This window comes from Tachysurus vachellii, chromosome 4 (genome assembly GCF_030014155.1).
Source record: "Tachysurus vachellii isolate PV-2020 chromosome 4, HZAU_Pvac_v1, whole genome shotgun sequence".
Taxonomy (NCBI): domain Eukaryota; kingdom Metazoa; phylum Chordata; class Actinopteri; order Siluriformes; family Bagridae; genus Tachysurus; species Tachysurus vachellii.
The window spans coordinates 20297525-20317598 of NC_083463.1; the positions used below are offsets into that span (position 1 = coordinate 20297525).

At 38.9% G+C, this 20074-nt stretch overlaps 1 protein-coding gene across 6 annotated transcripts in view; it reads right to left on the reverse strand.

Annotated features, from left to right (window-relative positions):
- The window catches only part of nav1b (neuron navigator 1b), a 69469-nt gene that overhangs the window by 15865 nt on the left and 33530 nt on the right, over window positions 1–20074 (reverse strand). For 4 of the 6 annotated variants that reach the window (XM_060868269.1, XM_060868270.1, XM_060868271.1 and 1 more), the window contains 7 exons: window positions 9937–10075; window positions 5891–6194; window positions 3030–3768; window positions 1940–2347; window positions 1663–1704; window positions 1125–1279; window positions 116–292 (listed from right to left, as the gene is read on the reverse strand). In XM_060868269.1, coding sequence (XP_060724252.1) covers window positions 116–292; window positions 1125–1279; window positions 1663–1704; window positions 1940–2347; window positions 3030–3768; window positions 5891–6194; window positions 9937–10075 — 1964 coding nt within the window. Of the gene's footprint in view, window positions 1–115; window positions 293–1124; window positions 1280–1662; window positions 1705–1939; window positions 2348–3029; window positions 3769–5890; window positions 6195–9936; window positions 10076–17393; window positions 17427–17525; window positions 17943–20074 lie in introns of those variants that run through there. The other 2 variants (XM_060868273.1, XM_060868274.1) reach the window with 2 other exon arrangements.

Sequence of the window (20074 nt, forward strand, 5' to 3'; positions counted from 1 at the left end):
TTAATATTCTGGATAAATAAAAATATTTTACTATTGAATAATAATAATAATAATAATAATAATAATAATAATAATAATAACAGACAGAAGCATCCTAATTCATAGAACACCTCACCATCCTCTCCAGGCTCCCGGAAGGATCCAGAGCGCATCATGCTCTTAGGTCGATCAGCCAGTGACATGGAGCTTCCCAGTGGGGAACTTGCATACAGGTCATAGCTGCCCTCATTGGCTGGGATGCTGTTGGAGCGAGTGATGCGAGGGGTGGTGCTCGAGCTTGTAATGGGAGCCACTTTGACAGACACAAGACAGACAAATGTATATGGATTAATACACAAATGATTACAAAGTTGACTATAGAGCTCAAATATCACAACAGGTACGCCTTCTCATGTATGCAGTTATCTGTCCATTTAAATTATGCAGATACAGATAAAGATCTTCAGATAATGCTCACATCAAACATTAGCATAGGGAGAAAAGGCAGTCTCAGTGACATGGCATCTCTGTACAGTGAATCTCAGAGTGCACAACACATCAAACCTTGAGCAGTAGACCACACAGACCAGACCGCACCTCTGCCACCTGAGACCAGTGATCTGAGGCTACAGAGGGCACTGGGTCCCTGAAACCTGGAAAATGGTTGCCTGGTCTATTTACATACTTCATCTGTCTAGTTCTGAGCCTCAGATTTCTCTTCTTGGCTGACAGGAATGGATACTGATATCTTCTTCTGCTGTTACAGCACATCCACTTGAAGGTTCGACAGGTTGAACGCGTTCTGTCTTTTCTTCTTGCCATTATTATAGAGTGGATATTTGAGTTACTGTGGCCTTCCTGTGTGTTTAAAAGCATTCTGGTCATTCTGTTGACCTCTTTAATCAATGTTTTCTTCAATGTTATTTTGTGAACAATTTTGCACAAACTCTAGATATTGCTGTGCATGAAATTCCCAGTTTCTTAAATACTCACACCAGGCCATCTGTTACCAAACAACCCTGCCTCAATCACAATTACTGAGATCACATTTACCCCATTCTGATGTTTGATAAGAACATTAACTGTAGCTCTTAACCTGCGTCTGCATGATTTATGCATTGCGATGCTGATATACTTGTACTCACCCACATTGGTGGGTGGTGTTTTGCCAGTAAAGGACTGGCTCAAGTGAGTGGGTGATGGAAGTTGGGGTGGGCTCACGGACTCAGTCATGCTCATTATCGTGTGGGAGTGGCGGCGCTCCTTTGCCTCACTTTCCGATTGGCTACTGCCATAGCGACTACAGGAACACAAAGCAAACATGATGTCAATAGAGCTGAACAGACTCGGTTTGAGAAGTAAATTTCAGAAAAGTGGATTTCAAAAAAGTTCTAGATTCATTTTCCCACAATTTTAGTTCTTTCAATCTGATTTATTAATTGTAGCAGCCTGTAAGTCATGATGTGTTGTCATAAGGTTGTCAGCATAGCCAAAGCGATTTTATTTGTGTTATATTTAGAATAATGAATAATTAATATTGATTACTGTATAACATTGAAGTATCATAGACAGTGGATTAAACTGTCCACTGTCCAGGAGTTACTGCCTATAAGTCTATATGGTGTTAACAAACAGCAACTTTCTAGCAAAGTTGGCAGAGATGTGAAGGTAAAGTAAACGTACCATAGGCCTTGCTTGGGTAAGGTATTCCTGTCAGTTTGTAAACTGAGAGATAGAGAAAACAGAACAAATAAACCAAAAATCTTTGCATCAACAGACATGTCATTAAACCTCATTGACTACAGTGTGTTTATAAATATCTCAATATAGAGAATTCAACAGCTACGTTATGCTTATACCAACAGAGGGCAGCAGTTACAAGCACAAATGGGATTTAGAACCATACTATCCCTCTGTGGTATACTACATTTATCCTTGTAACTCTGAGATCCCAGCCCACCTGTCATTTAACGTGATGGATGTGCGAGTGCCTGCCCCCCATGTGCCCATTGTCCTGCCTGTAGACTCCTCCTGGTCTCTGAATTCTACACTAGGCGGCAGGCTCATATGCAGAGACAGGGACTCCATGCTGTGGTGTACACCAGACATCTTCGGGTATAGGAGGGGGGAGCTGCTCAGTGAAAGAGGCTGACCGGAGAAGCAGCTTGGCGAGTCGATGTTGAGCACTGGAGCTGGGCTGGGAGTGAGACGACTGGGCACGCGTGAGCCCACCAGGTCTTGAAGCTTGGAGTATGGAGGAATCTTTGGGGGAAGGTCTTCAATAGTCACACAAGAGTCTAAACTGTTGGAGTTCACTTTGTCAAGGTGTGCCAAGCTCGGAGGATGTGCAAGGGACTTAGCCAGCATTCTGTTTCATTAGCAAAGAAAGACAATCAGTCACTGTTAGATTACAGTCAGGAGACATGAAATATGTGAAATATGTACTGGATTAACATGTTTTAGTGAAATTCATTTTTTTTTACTGTTATGCAGTTTAATGTGTGACAGGAATCACACACATCTTCAATGAGACAACTCTACCTAAGCAAGCAAAGCATTGAACATTTAATTCCTGTGCAAACACAGCTTTCACTACAGCCACATGTGTCTTAAGAGTAACATTCTGACAATCTGGACTAACAGCAGTCATTTATCAGTGTGAATACAACATAACAGAACGAGTACAGACTGAACTGTAACCTAAATAATTGAGCCGCAGACCTTGTGATGAGCATCTGATGAGTAACTTAAAAATCCACTGCTTAAGTACTTAAGAACTTATTCATGTAAAAATGTATGTGTACAGCCAGGCAAATAAATAAAGGCACAAGCAGCATTGCCATTTAGGAAAAAGAGCCCAGCATGTTAGGAAGCTAAGGTCAGGGCACAGGGTCAGATATGATACAGCGTCCCCGGAAGAGACATGGCTAGGGGTTCAACAGTAGCAGTTTAAAACCCAGCATTTTGATCAGTAGCTCAGAGGCGTAATCATTGAGACATCCATGAACACTCAAATTTTCCTTGTTGTATGTATGAATGTAAATTCTTACCTTGGTGTCGTAGTTGGAGAACTCAGTTCTGGGTATTTACTTGTGCTGGTCCTGCGTGTCCTGTGGATCTGCTCTGCATTCTCTCCACAGCTCTCTCTCTGTTTCTCACTCTTCAGAGAGCTGTTCTCCAGGTCAGCTTTGGCCTTGGCCCTCTCCTTCTCCTTGTCTGTCTGGTTAACAGGCCCAATGTTGCTCAGGCGGCTGCCTGCCTTTATACTACCTCCATCCTTTCCTCTAGTAGGCATGGTAGCAGGTAAAGTAGGCATAGGCTTGAGGCTAAGGAGACTGGCATCAATGCTGCTGCTAACGGGACGAGAGTTGGCTCGGCCTGTTAAACTCATAGTGCTGGACTTGGCAGGCCGAGGGAGACTTCGGTACTGAATGCTGCCACGGGCATTTGGTGCAAGGAAGCCATTCTCACCATTGCTGGCATCAAGGCTGTTCTTTCGACTTCCTCCTCCAGGCACAGGCTTGGTTGGGATCCCCGAAGACTTAGGAGTTTTGCCAACTGTGGCTGACCCACTAGAGATGGTGGCACCTCCCGCTGTCATTACAGTGGCTGTGCCGGTGGTAGGGGTTTTCCTGTAGCCGAAGCTGCCTGCAGTGGGCTTGACAAGGCCTGAGGGTGGTTTGCGGTGCTCCACACTGTCCCGACCTGCATCAGAGCGGGAACGCTGGAGGCCTGAAGTCTTCAGGGACAACTTCTGTTTATCCACAACCTTTGTGTCTCCTTTAGGTGCTGCCAAGAGAGAGGGAAAGAAACATCGTAATCACAGTAGAGAAATTATCATTTTGAAACAAAAGCATTAGGGCTAAGAAATTTTGTTTCATTTTGTGCATAATAAGCACATAAACAGTGAAACTCAAAGTAAGTACACTACTGAATGACAAACCCTATCAGCATACTTCACTTTTATTTCAAGTTAGTTCATGTGTTCAACACGGTTTGTTCATTTGCATCTGGGTCTACTTAACATGACTCATTGCATATAGAGAACACAAGTAAGCACAAATCCATCTGTATTTACTTAAGCCATAGTGTAATCAGATAGCATCTAAACTGTCACAGAGGACAACACATTAGCCAAATAACTCATAAAAATGCGCGCCGCAAGTACTCCGAAACCACACCGTCCGGCTGCAGTGCATCTCATATCACAATGGCATATCAAGATGGCAGATCTAGGCTTGGCTGCCTTCTATCCAGATAACTGCCAACATGCAGGATATAACACAGTCAGCTTGCTTTAGAGGTTTGGCGTGTACATGCCTTGGTGTTTGCGTTAACGTTTGTACGTCTGCAAGTACTACCTGTACTTAAAAAGTCATTCCGTTCTATAAGTTATTTTTTGTACTGGGAAGATGTGCTGTGGTTCAAATCTGAAAGAGATTGTCTTAAATGCTAGTGTGAAAGCCAAAAGTTATTTGCTTGAAAAACACTCAAAAAAAATATACTTCAAGTTAAGGTGCTCCAGTTATCTTAAGTGTTATGTTTAGAAAAGCGTTGTTTTTATGTATCCATTCACAAACATAAATTGTGTACTGTAGCTGCTTGGCTCAGTTCAGTCTGTAAACACCTGCTTCCAACTTTCAAGTGTTAGAGAATCTGTTGTCAATAAGAGCTTCACTTATTAGTAGAAGCTTTCTATGCTATTAATCCCTGCATTGAGACTACTCTATGACATGAGTATACTAATAAATATACTAATAAAGAATCCCTATAAATAAAGAGTGAATATAGTCTATGTTGAACATGTGTTAAACATTATTGTCTTTAAACATAAATACAACTAATGAAATGACTTAATCAAAATGAATTTTATTAACTGTGATGGACTGGTGACCCATACAGGTTGTATTCTCGCCTCAAACCAAGTATTTATGGGAAAGGCGCCATATCCACTACCACACTGACCACAATAAAGCAATTACGGAAAGTGACCGAGAGTCAATTTGATCAACATTCTAAACTTGGTCATCTCTGTGTTCTTATTTCCAGTGATAAAACGGGTGGTGTTGAATTTTTATATGCCATAATGCAAAAATATTTCAGGAAAATTACCTGCCATTGTAATGCAAAACCTGAAGCATCACAACTATCCTTCAATTAACTGTGCTTGGTCTTTGACATTTAAATGTCATGTGAACTCCGGCAGTGAAAGGTTACATAAAATGCCATTTCCAGGTAAAAGAAGAACTAAATGCAATCACAGCCTCATTCACAGCAATTCAAATGTCTTTAATAACCAAAGCTGCTGTCTAGACTTAATGGTAGTACACAAAGTAAGGAGTACTGGATTTAGATCTCTCCCCATCCTCCCATGTTATTCAGATTCTAACATCCACAACAGAGCGACTCTCGGCATCTCACATGGCAGCACTGTTATATTTACTGAAGAGACATTATTCTGAGTTCAAATCTGCTCTTCATTCAAAGAGCTTATGTTTGACAGCACTGGCTAAAAAAAATTTACCCATTAACACTTTTTTGAGTGAGGCAGGGCATTCGAGCAACAAAAAAAGTTTTATGTTTTGGATAAGAATGTAGTTATGAAGATATGGTGAAATAACGGATAAGCGGCGGTGCTTTCCTGTCTGCATGTTAGTTGATACACATATTTACTGTACTTTAGATCATGCAGCAGAAATACTATCTCTAACATCAAGACATGGGGGGAAAAGCTTTGATATTGAGAAGGAATGCAACAATGGTGCAGGTGTGTGTTTGTGTGTATGTGTGCATGCATTATTATGCACTTTCAGAAGAGGACTTGATCTCATCTTTTTGGATAATGTAAAAGTGCATGTAACTGGAAAACAACTGGAACAACAGTAAGATGAAATTGAGCCCTCTTTCTCACCTGCCACTTTCAGCACACTTTGTGATGTGTGTGTGATGGGAGATGTGATGCCAACTGGAGGATTTTGGCCCTTTTTGAAACTGCCTGGCTGTCCCAGGCTCTGTGGCTTTTTCAGTTCTCGTCTTGCGGTCTTCTCCTGCACAGCGCCCTCTGCTGGTCTACTCTTTCTGTATTTGCTGGACGACTCAGTCTTCAGGCTGCCTGTATCATAGGCTCCACTGTCTGCTTTCTGCAGGGCCTTGTCCTCACTGTACCAAGCAAGACCACTTTCCACCAGAGAGCGCTTCTCTGCATCTGTACGCAGCTGAGAAGACACAGAAATACACACACAATCATTCATTCATTCTGTATATTCAATATATTTAAATAAAATTTGAATCATTCAGTGTATCTACTAGATAACATTGAACTGCGATACACTTGCTTTGATTTTATTTCAGATCATGCACACACACACACACACACACACACACACATACAGACGCACACACACACACACACACACACACACACACACACACACACACACACACACACAGACAGACAGACACACACACACACACACGACTAAGACCAAGACTACTCTTGTTTCTCTTGTTCATATCATCTTGGCTAATATTTTGTCACACTGTGCACCCAGGCTGTCTGCACTAAAAGTTTAGTAGGTCTGACGAAGTGTGAAAGCTTTTTCACATAACTCATCCCTGGCCTGGTCCACTTGAAAATGATGGTCTGGTGTAAAAGCCATCTGCTCTGGGAATACACTACTTATTCACTACTGATAGTGAGAGTCCAATGTAAATGATGATAAAGTGCATTCTGAACATCGAATGCCTCGTGCTGGCCTGCATGACAAAATTTCTTGTACGCAAAATTTTGCAGGGTTTCCTGGGAGTTTCCCTACATCCCAAATATCCAGAAAGCACTGTTCTTCAACACTTTAGTGTTGTTCAGCGTGAATGAACCCAGGTCTTACCTTTCTATAAAACATTATGCACAAAAGTGATGTATGGAAATGCACAAATCACAAATTGTTTTGGGAAAACCCCCAAACAATCACAACCAGCCCTGGGTCTAACCTCAGGTATTTAGACTGTGTGTGAACATGCATAAAAAACACAGAAGATGCACTTGAATGAACATACCAGTAAAATCACTGGAATCAAAATTATCCACTAATGTGTGGAAAATGCCACATAGTCTCCTACATGGATAAGCAGTAAAGTAACTTTATTGCTTAGCCATGTGTGTTCTATGGTATGATAATGATGAAACATGGCAAGATATTATATTTTCACATAGGCTGTAATGGAAAACACAAATACAGCAGTCAAATAAATTAGGTGACTATTCAACCATAATGACTTGAAGATAATAATATACTTTGAAATATTAACGACTCCGCCATATGCTAGTTCACTTGACAAGAAAGCTTTCCTCCATGGAAAAGTCAGATAGGAATGCTTCAAAGCTCTTGAAGCAAATGAAACCCTACCTGCTATCTATGGGTCTGGAAGATATGTGATTGCCATTTATTGACCTGTCAGTGCGAGTGGTTGAAAAATACAGACAAATGTGAACATCATATGCTACAATAGGCATCAACATTAATGCCAAAATCTGCGTTCCTTTCTTTTAGAATGTGCCATAAAAGCTTGCATGTATCCATCATATGATAATATCTCAAGCAGGCCACATCACCATAGCAACCAACCCTGCAAGTCTATTAATGTGACTTTATTTTTTCCTCTTTCCTTGCTGAGCCTGAATATCTGCACTTGTTATATAATTTCCAGCATATTGAGCAAAGATCTCAGTAAACGCTGCTTAGCATATATCTCAAGCCAGGAAGCAATTATGCAATATGATTCAGATTCTCCGAATTCAAATAGAGGAAAGCAAAGCCAGGAATCTCATTTGATCAGACTTCTGTTTTGCATGATTTTTGGTTGTTATTTTTGGCGTCGGAGATGAACTTGAAACAGACAAACGAACTTTGATATATGAACCATAAACTAACACAAACGAATGTTCCTAACCACAGCAGTAAATTCACACCAAAAACCAAGGCTACATTCTGACCGAGAAAATCCAATGTCAGTACACAAAATAACACTTTGTTAAAAGTTCCCCTCCATTGATTATGCAACATGGCTTCAAATTAATCAATGGATGTAATTTTTTGTAATTTTTTAATGAGTAATAACTAATAATAAATGAAACTGTTTGGACAGAAGTCGATATTTATGCCTATAATTTATCAGACCTTTTTCTAAACACATACACAAACACTGTTTAACAACGCTCTGGTTGTTTTATTGTCTGTATATACACTCACTGAGCACTTTATTTGGAACATCTGCACACCTGCTCCTTCATGCAATTATCGAAACGCAGCAGTGTAAAGCATAACATCATGCAGATGTGAGCCCGCAGCTTCAGATCATGTTCACATCAACCATCGAAATCTGGGAAAAATTGTAATATGTGATTTTGCCCATGGCATGACTTTCTGTGCTAGGTACTGAATATTTCTAGAAATCCTGCTTTTCTAGGATTTTCACACACAACAGCATGATAATATTCCATGTTAAAAAGTTGTTTCAAAATCTTTCTTTTTGGAAGTCATTGGATCCGAATGCAGTAGAATACCTTAGGATGTGGTAAAACAGAAGATTCACAGCATGAGAGGACACCTGAAAATCTGCATGATTTGCCTGATGCAATCATATCAACATGGAGCTGAATCTCAAAGGAACATTTCCAACATCTTGTGTAATCCATGCCATGAACAACTGAGATTCTTTCGGGAGCAAAACTTATTTTTAGTATAATGTTCCTCAGAAGGTGATCAGTGTGCATATACATAGTGGTTACACATTACTGAATGATGCTCTGCAAATTATATACAGTTACTGGTATATTGTGTTAACTGCATGGGGCTAAAGACAATGTGACGGGATAAAAATATCATATTTATGACATAATATTTCCAGGATATGTCATAATATTTAGCTTTTTTAAAAGTAAGATTCAGACAGTAAGACCTCAATAATCTTGAGTGTATTTTTAGTTTATCTGCAAAAATACTGTCCCATGGAAGATATTTATATCATGGCACTGCTGAATACTCAAAACTGATTGGTCAGAAGCTGACTAATTATCTGTAACAGCACTTCTGGCAAGAATACCAACTGCAAAGTAAATTAAAGTATTATATTAATTCATTTATATAGATTAAACAAATACATTATTGTTTCTATAATACCTTTTAGTATAGTAACATTTTATAGTACTATATAAGTAGTATATATATATAATAATATATAATATAGTAACTTTTTTTACATTGTTATTTCTAAATTTCACCTTTTATGAAAGACAATAAAAAATAACATTTCAAAAGAATTTCAAATACCAAATTTTTGTATTTTTGGAATTTTTAAAGAATAAAAAAAATGTGTGTTATTTTTGATACAGGTACGTTTTCTGTAAGGGGTTGCCTATTAAGGCAGTTCCTGGAAAATCTGAGGACAGAGAGAGCTTTGTGGTTTCTCTCATTGACATAACAAGCTGCATTTTTTTGTAATAAGTTTAAGCCTGTGAAAAAAATAAGGCGTTGGTCTGGAAAACACGTCTTCAGAGCTATAGTTACAAGTGATAACAAGAACATTTCCCAACATTAGTAACATGCTAATAATCAAATGTCTTCCAACCCTGCATAAACATATGACTATGTGGTCGAGTAATTTCATCTCCAGACTGGTTCAGCCACAGAGCAGCAAAGGTCCTTCATACCCACTGCTAACAGACTGTATAACTCATCATGTGTCTTATGCTAAGAGATATTTGCTTCTTTCTAGAATAAAACAAGACTGTGGCTTAAAATGAGTAACAAAATCTTATATTTGGTTTAGTATTACTAAATTGGGATATATTGAAGGTATTCCCACAAGCTAAGAAGGATATTTTTGTAGTCAAACTTAAAAGAAATGAATTAGGACTGGTGTAGAAGAGTGACTTGCAAATGTTCAGAGAAAACCTACCATGACAGAAGAGTTCCGTCGGGAGCCGACTGGCGTAGTGGGTAATGAGTTCAGTGAGGAGCTTGCATTCAGATCCTCTGAGCTCAGATTATCGGAGCCGTCACTCAAACCACTACTGATTGAACTGCTCTCATCCCACCTGCAAACATTCAGGGACAGAGAGATAAAGCAAGAGACAAAAAATAGAGTTGATCAAGTTTTAATTGACAACAAATACATCTTGTCTATGCTAGAACAGTAAGAAAGGTTGATTTTCACTTGCAATCTCCGGAAAACAAATTTCAGAAGTATACGAAAGGTGAACGTTACTTTGTAATATCTCCAGGGGCCATAAAAAATATTCTTAAACAATCAGACATCTTCTGAATATGACCAGACTGAGAGACAGTCATGCTGAGCCCCCAGCTGCTCCTGAAGTGACATGTGCAGCAGACAGGATGCTAAAGACAGAGCACTCTTCCAATTCATTAGCAAACTACATGCAACATGAATAATCGCACGGTGAATGAGGTTTTGTGACATTGAGATGGCTGTAAAAATCACTGGCTGTGAAAGGCAATGCTGCTCCACTGTCCTGTCTGGGTTTTCAGCCAGCAGGGTGTCCATGTGGTTTGAAAAAGGACAATCTGGCTGGTGCTAATCAGACTGGCAGGATTTACCCACTGCCCTGCATGGGAGTGGCATGATTCACACTGCATAATACCCAACACACACCTGCAGGTGAGCTCACACACGCACGCGCACACACCCACAGCAGCACAATGTTTTTCAACATTGCAACTTTGCAAAACTAATAATACAGTAACCTGTAATATATAAGTGACCACTCCACACAACATTATCATAATATGCAATTGTTGTGTATGCCGTCCAGTCCTACACATGAAATTACACCTATTGAGATGCTTTGTTCATGTGGCTCTTGAGTGGTATAATAAATTGGTATAATGCATTTAAAAAAATCGTATTGAAAATATTGACATATATTAATATATATTTCTATTTTGGGGAAATACATTTAATTATTCAGGGGAAAATAAGAAGCAAAAATAATAAATATACATTTCAAGTATCTTAATAACAAAGTCCAAGACAGTCCAATCTGACATTCTTCCATTTGTTTAAATTGAAATGTCCTTATTTTACAGCTGATTTTTCCATTGTTTTCCCATTAAAATCAGAGAAAAAAATATTTAACCATAATTTTAGCTATCCTTTATCTTTAATCAAATTAAACAGCACAGCCAAGTCTCAGGATTCTGGTAGACTTACCAATTAAAAAAAGATTGCTTTATCTTGCTTCACCCTTTCCTTTATACACTGATTATTTTGTGTTTGTAGACATTGCTGTATAACCTCTCTCTCTCTCTCTCACTCTCTCTCACTCACTCACTCACACACACTCTCTCTCTCTGGGGTTTTATTATTATCAATTCCATTGTCATCAGCGATCAATCATGACCTGTGAAAAGGTTTTCAAGAAAATATTTGTGACATATACTGAAACTTTTTACTACCACCTCCCCTCTGCTCGAGAACATGAGTCCAACAAAATGGCAATACTGCTAATTTGCATTAATTGAATTTCTCCAATAATCCTGCAGCCAGTGACACCTACCTGAGGACTACATTTATCAGAAGTCTGATGATATACTGCTTCGTTGTCTGGAACTAGTTTGCTAGGTTGTCAATGTCCATGCAAATAACTGAGTGAATTAAGTGAGTAGCAGAAATAAATGTAGGTATATCCTATATACCTATATCATGAAACTGCCATCCATGGATAAATTTGATGAGATGGTCCACAGTTGTTCCATACAGACTTTCCACAGGCTCAGTGTTGGGTCCTCTTTTGCTCTCACGGAATACTCAATATCTCAGTGAGGTAATATCCTCACACAGTTTTTATACCACTGCTATGCTGGTGACCCAAACTCATCCTCTTCTTTCTTCCCTCAGACACTCATGTTTCTGCTCAGAGCTCACAATATTTGGTAATGACTGTCATGACTGGCAGCTCATCACCTGAAACAAAACCCCAGCAAGGCTGAGCTGGTGGATATCCCTGAAGATGGATCTCACATAATCTCGTGATCTCACTGGAAACTCAGGGTCACCATCTGTCACCATCATACAGGTTTTGCCTTTAAAGCAACAGGAGGATCGGGCCATTTTCCTCCACAGGGGCAAATCCGGTGCTTGTAAGTCCTTTTGCATTTTAAGAATGGACTATTGCAACTTGATCCGGGTAGGTAGCGGTCTTCAACAAAGACTAACAACGTCATTCTTCTTCAAGCATTTATTTGGTCAAAGGTTTATGCATTGACCATCACACCCATGTGTTGTTTTTTTTTACAGAATGTGATTGTATGGTATAGCATTAAAAGTCCTCTTCACTGGAACTAGTGCCCCTTTTCCACCAAAAAGAACCGGGTGCTGGTTCAGAGCTAGTGCTGGTGCTGGTTCAAAGTTGGTTCCACTGGCGAACCTTCTAAGAACTGGTTTGTCTTTCCACCGGCTAAAGAGCCGTCACAGAGCCGAGTCTAAAGTCACTGTATACGTGTCACGTGTCCCAGCAACTTTAGCGCAGCAGCGGCAAAAACAAACACATCAACAATGGCGGATGTTGCTTTACTGTTAATGCTCATGGCTTTGTGAACCTAAATTAGCATCCAAACGCGGCGAATCCAACGTGTACGTGCAGCTCCATGTAATCTGTATAAACGGAGGTTGTTATCGAGAAAGTACATAATGTTATTTTATCATTAACACAGTAAAAAGGTAGCCTTAGCATGTAGCTACTTACTATCGTGTGCTGATAATGTATCATATCGCGGTAAAGTAAAAGTGTATTAAACATTAGTATACTTAAGGTACATTATCAAATGCGCTAACAGTAGCCCCGCCCACAGCCCCTGACACAAGCGGTTCTTAAGTCTAGACCAGCGGCGTTTTGGTGCTACTTAAGAACCACTTTTCCTGGTTCAGAGCCGGTGCTTTGGCTGTCGAAAAAGAAAGAACTGGTTCTAAATTAGGCTCTGGCTCCGAACCAGCACTCGAACTGCCTCGGTGGAAAAGGGGCTTAAGAGGCCCAAACGTGTTCCAGCATGACAATGCCTCTGTGTAGTGGTAGTGGAAGAACTCCATTGACATGCCCTGACCTGAACCCCACTGAACACCTTTGGTATGAACTGGAACACTGACTGCACCCCAGACCTCCTCACCTGGCATCAGTGCCTGGCCTCACTAATGCTCTTATGACAGAATGTGCATAAATTCTAGATTTTGGAGCAACACAAAGTCTAGTGAAAAGCCCTAACAGAAATGTTAGGAGATATTTTTAAAAAATCCCTCTACTTGACTTTTGTATCTTCTTTTGTTGCTGTACTAACCGCCCTCTTAATCCCTGGCCTATTGTAATAGCATGAGAATAAAGTGTTTTCAAATAAAATAAATAAAATCACCTCAAAGTCGATACTTTGACACACAGTGCTAGCAATGCAACAATGGTATATATAAATATATAGACTTTGTCCATAAATACAACAGCAGATCAGCAATATCTTTGTCAAAATCAATGAGCACAGGTGCAAAAATCTCATTGGCCTGTACTCCAAACACCCATAATCTTTATAATTTGCTCAATATTTCTGTTGTCTCATGTGCATTAAACCGATTAATAAGAGCAGAAACAAATTATACAAAATGAGTATTTTTAACAACAACATAATGAAATTTTCCAAATCAGCCATCGTGAAATTTTCCAAATCAGCCATCATTGTTATTTAAATAGCGTCACTTTAACTGCCCAATCTGTCACTGTAATTATGTTTGGCTCTGAGCAAGACATTACAAAACTACTAATAAAGAAGAACACAGTCTTTTTGTAATTCACACTGAGCAAAAATTTAATCCACAACATTTCAACCCTGCTGATTTATCAAAACAGGATAATATTTCATTCATATATGCATATTGTGGATCTACCCTGAGTGTGAACAGCTCCATCTGCATCGTCATGAAATGTTGGAGTCTTCTGCATGGGAGAATACTCCCAATTTTTCTCCATTACATTTTTCATTCATTTCTTTAAATGTCTCTGATTTGAATTTGACATCTATAGTTAGCAATAAGCATTTCATGGGGATTGCAAATCCCCCCTGCAGAGCCCAAATTGCTCAGTGGTTACAGGCTAAGCACGGTCTTCACCAATGGAAAAAGGGGAACTGGATGTGCCAAAGTGCTGGGGGAGGACAAAAACATCCTGGTGAATCTTGGAAGGCTGAGTTAAGAAGCCAGCAGTTAGTGTTAATCACAGGTTGTGAGTACCGGGGAGAGAATGGGCATGCTTAGACAGCTTTGTAGCTGTATGGCTCTCCAAAAGCCACAGTGCAAGAACAACCATCATTTCTTATTCCCTTTCCACAGAGCTTTCCATTTGTACTCTTTGAAAATGCAAGAGTGGCACTTTGTAGCCATACACACTTTAAGGCAATGTGTCAGCAAGATTCACTACTCACATGTAGTACAAATACTTAATAATGTTCTATTGCAGCCATTAATATGGGCCTATTTGTTGCCATTATGTTATATGTAGTAATACGTGAAGAAAAACCTTCAGGCATATTAATAGAGCCAACAGCTTTACACTGGGTTCTAAGACACAGCAGAAGACTATTTATTTCTCGCCACTTTGTGACAATCCAAAAAATCTCACTTTGCCTTTACACAGCTGTGAAAAACAGTGCCAGATTTCCAGTGATTGCCACAAGGCCACCAGTCTACCACACACCGATCTGAAGGAAAACAGATGAGCAAGGGAATGCCAAGGTGATGTACAGTCGCTTTAAAGTAGAAAAGAGATTGTTTTTCCTGATTTATTTGACATTAGTTTTTGCAAATAAGATTGACGTTAAGTTTAGATTTGTCACAACTGAGTGTATTATAGTGATAACACAGTAAACAGAGGGGTCAAAGTTAACAAATTGATTGAGAACTCATAACACAAATACTTCACTATAAAACTGGTTCTTCTTCTAAAACTGGAATATTAGCACTCAATTCAGGAAGCTTAAAAGAAATTGAGAAGTGCACATTTAAATACTGAATTTAGTCTGCCATAATTCTACAAAGTCTAACTGCCTAGAGAAAAATGGTCAACAGACAGCTAAGGGGGCTGTCTGGTGATGTAGTGGCAATGTTTCTTTTAATGGGCTTTTGGGGTGCGTGTGGTAGTAATTCAGACTTTTCGCTTTCAGCTAGCTTAGATGTATGTCTGTAAGATGAAACAAAGACTGACAGACAAGGAAAGTTAGTTGGTCAGCAGTAATTGACCCCAAAAATCTAGCTATTGTTATTGCTGGATTGGATCCAAGTTGGCTGGTTGAGTTATATACTTGTTCTGTGACTTTAAAAAATGAGAAATGACTGAGTGGGGTGACTGTTTGGGTTTGAAATATTGGCTAGAGGATAGGTGTAATTATTATAGTGTGTTGTACCCCTCCCAAGTTCAATTTCAATGCCAAAAACACCAGGGGCTTTGGGACAACTCCTACCTTTCATCCTTCAAGCCAAAAGTGAGTCAGTTTAAACACCCTCCTTTGACAAACATGAAAATCTATACTTCATAAAAAATCTTGAAACCCATATCTAAAAGATTAGAATTACTCTAATTAGCAGTGCACATCCAACTTTAGCCTTCCCCTGACCTGCGATATTTTAAACATGAACTTGCCTTGCCATTGAATTGCTCTCTGGTTTTCCTCAAACTAATCAAATCTGCTACGCTTGCCTCTTTGAAGTAAGCTAAAGTCCAAGCTGTAAAATATCTTTCTAAGACACAAAAAAGTACTTGAACTTCAATGATTAGTGCAGTAATGTAAGAACTCTCCAGAAGTTTATAAGAACTCTCCAGGATACCGTAAAGGTTAACATTAGGATCAAAGAGACCCTAAATTACAGGGTGTCAGCAAAATTATGGAAATGGTAGTAAATGAATCCCAATTAACAACAAAACACACCTGTTGTTCGTATTTAAAAGGCAATATTTTCTAGTAAGTGCCTACATTTGGTCTGTATAAAGCTTCCTATCACAGTGCTACCGAATTCTCGACCCAGAAGATAATTATATATAAAAGCAGATCTGACAGTGAATCCAGTTACAATTAAATGAAAAATGGCATCTAATTATATGAATGTGCTCGTTCTAATACGATATCATTTCTTCAGTAACATCTCATTCACTGTCACTTTTACGGCAGACGTGGTGCATAATCAAAGCATAATAGTAAACGGCTTAAAGAAGAGAAAAGCATGGTGATTGAAATGGTGAATTTTTGTAAGTTAATGTCCGTCAAATATTTACAAAAGGAGTTCTGGTTGTCAGTGCTTTGCAATGTTCAGCAGGTTTTTCAAGAATCTTCAAAATGTCTGTATGTAAGATGACAAACTATATTTTTGTCTTATTAACTATGAGAGAGAGAGAGAGAGAGAGAGAGAGAGAGAGAGTGATTGATTGACTGATTGCACAACTGCGTTAACATTTGATAACAGGAACTAACTTGTCTTATGGAGGTTCTGCAATGCAATATTACATGTAGCATTAAATGTTTTATAAATCCCATTCATTACTACATTCATAATCATACTTATGAGCAAATCAACGTTGTATAAGGGCAGTAAAACAATTGGAGGCATGTTGTAACAGGGCAGTAATCCATGATGGGGTGTTTCGCATCATGCCACATCACACCATCCCCTTGTGAATGATTTTCCTTTAACAGCAAGCGTTTTATTCCTTATTCCTATGTACATTGTGACATTTCAGTCTTAGAAAGTTTTATCAGTATCATTCATTTATCAGCATTCATACACAACAATGTAACTAACCCAAAATGAATGTTGAGTTCAATATATTAACCCATCTCATGGTGTTATTAGTTTCTGAATGGTGTTATAGAAGCTCAAAACGCTCTTGTCACTAAAGGTAAAAGAAAAAAAAACAGATTACAGGAGTCATATTTAGACATTTTCCAACTCGTACTTAACTGTTCCACATCCAGTGGAAGAGCTGTGTCCAGATTCCCATTTGGAAAATGAACGTATAGAGCGAGATTGTAAGGAGAAGTGAAACTAGACTGTACAGTTACACTTTATCTCTAACTTAATGTAAACAATGAAACCGCTGTGATTATAATAACGGCTTAAACAAACAGAAAGACTGCAGTGTATAACAGCTGATTTTATATATATATATATATATATATATATATATATATATATATATATATATATATATATATATATATATAAATTATACACACAAGCATAATCATTCAAAGAAAAGCATACAATCAAACAATTGTCCTAAATCGAGTTATTTAACAGAAAAGTGTCATAAGAGCAGAAGATGTAAAAAAACGTTAAAAAACAAGACAACACTGCGGTACTGTACCTACATGTAAAAGTCTGCCTTTCGCTTGTCTGTTCAGTGAAAGCAGGCGTGGACGTACAGTGCTTTAACGCTGCTGTACGTGGAGTTTGTGAACACATTTATTTCAAGCCAAAAAAAAAAAAATCGTTTTACTCACATGAAACGTAACGCGGTCCTGTTGATACGCGGCCTTATGGGATGGACGTCAGCACGTGCGCTCATCTTCGGCCCACAAATTTAAATCCGACGGTTGGAGTTGAATTCAAAACGCTTCCATTCAAACGGTTTAGTCAGAGAAGTAATCTATCCGCTCTCTCTCTCGTGTGTGTGTGTGTGTGTGTGTGTGTGTGTGTGTGGGCGACACCCCCAGACATGTCCACCACGTCGGTCTCCACCTCTCTTTCTCCTATAATTGTGCCCAGATGTATCACACCGCTTAGCCAACGAGTCTAAAGTTGCCAATACTAAACTGATCAATACATGAACACACTCAAATCCTGATTACATTCATGCGTGTGATGTTTTGCTGTAATGTTAGGTTGAAAGTTAAGGTTAATCATTTGAAATACATGCATCTACACTGTAACTAAATCATTTATAAACAAAAAAAAAAACAGTAATCCTAATGCTGACTAGGCAAATTTTAAGCCTGGTCCTCTTGAAGGCAAACACAAAGGGCGTCCTCATGCCAAGGTGGACAGATGGGAAAGGCTAAGTTTTTAACAGGGAAGCCATAGTCCTGAGATAGCATATACTACACACAAACCAGTACAACCGGTCCCATCTGCACCAGTCAGCTTTATTTTCGCAACAAGCTATGTTTGTGGAGTCAAACACAGTGCCCCTTTGTAATGGCACAAGTGAGATTTTTGGAATGAGGAACTTGGAGGAGCAGAAGAAACACTTCCCTTTTGCTCTCCCATGTCAATGAAACACTCACACTGCACAATACAGGCTGCAGAAAGATCACAGGAGGTGTTTAATCCTGGTCATTACATTAACTGTTTAGACTAGGCCAGTAACAGTGAGACGTAATGGTTTTTCCAGACGACAGCTCACGTTAGACTAATGCAACAAGGCTTTCCACACATTTATCACTGTGCATCTTTGAAGAGGAGAGTTTCCTCCCTGTCCGTGAGATCTCACCAGGGAGACCTGGAAGAGATTTTATTCTGCATATGAGCTCAGTGATCTACACATGAAAGAGACTGAGGAATGTAAATGAATGTATGACATGAGAAAGTGAGTGAAATGCTAGCCACAATGTTCCTTGATAATATAGACAGAGCTTTAGACTGTGTCTCTCACACCCTTCTTTTCGTTTGGTGTAGTGGTGATGCCTTTCCACTGGCAATGTCTGACACACAAATACACATTCTCTGTGTGGCCCAAGATGATTCACACCTTGGATGTATGCATCTCAATAGGGACAGTATGCATATGTTGGGAGTTGTATGAAGATTCTAATAAACACATAGCCTCCAGTCATTGTTTTGTCTGTGGACAGAAAGTGCCACAAGATTCATGTCACTCGCCTTGAAAAAAGGGTACCTTGAAAACAATGATAAATAAAGGTGCTTTCTCTCTAACTGATTCAGCGTTCCAAGTGGTCTTAGAATGCTTAGAATGCTTAGAATGATGACAACATTTTTATCCACATGTGAAGACACTAATGAGCCCATCTAACGTAGCCCATAAGTGAACCATGCTCAGGCCACCTCTAGAGATGGTCCCAATACAGTTAGTTTGTGGTTTATTTTGTGGCTTGCTTGATTTGTGTCTAGTCAAAACAAAGTGGTTGCAGTTCACATCACATTTTACTTTATGGCTAAAGAATTTGCTTTTCATACATGGCTGCGGTTTTCTGTCACCTCCCAAGTAAAAAAAAAGATCAAGCAAGCAGTGTTGGGTCGCACCATGACTAGGGTTTAAGTAATTAGGTGGTAATAATAATAATAATAATAATAATAATAATAATAATATCAGTGACAAAATGTATTTATGTTTTATGTTTCTTCAACAAAATCTTATTTTTATTTATTTTTTAAGACACTTCTGGTATTTCACTTTAGCTATTTTTTTGTACTCTCTATTTTCCAGCCACAGATTAGAGCATCATGTCAAATAAGCATTTTAGATCGTCATTTATCTATTATTCAGTTTAATGCATCTGAGCTCTGAGTTCTAAAGAAGTCTTGATGTGAAGTGCAATTGAGAGCACATCATCTGGTAAACACAAAAAATCCACAAAGTGAATCATGTCCCTTTTTTTATCAATTATTTTTGTGAACATTTCAAGCACAGGTAACTATTTTTAAATAGTTTCTTTTTGGGGCCCAAAAACACATCAAGACTTCCAGACTATATTTACAGTTGGTCTGTAGGCCATCAATACAAATCTGAAGAAAATCTGAAGCAACATGCATGAATGCAAAGAGCTGGATGTAATCTGAGCTGTTTATCAGTGTTGTTGGTGTTCAGATAAACACAGGCACATCTGTCTATTACAACACTCATCAGACACAGACTGAGCAGCTTGACCAAGGGCACTGACCCAGAAATGTTTGCCTTAGTCCAAGACACACTGTCCAAACAGCTCTTACTCTTATTAGGAGCCAGATGGAAAAACTAATATATGTCTTGAGAGAAATGCATTTAAATAGAATCATACACAGTAAAGGTTAATATACAGATTAGTGAGTTTTA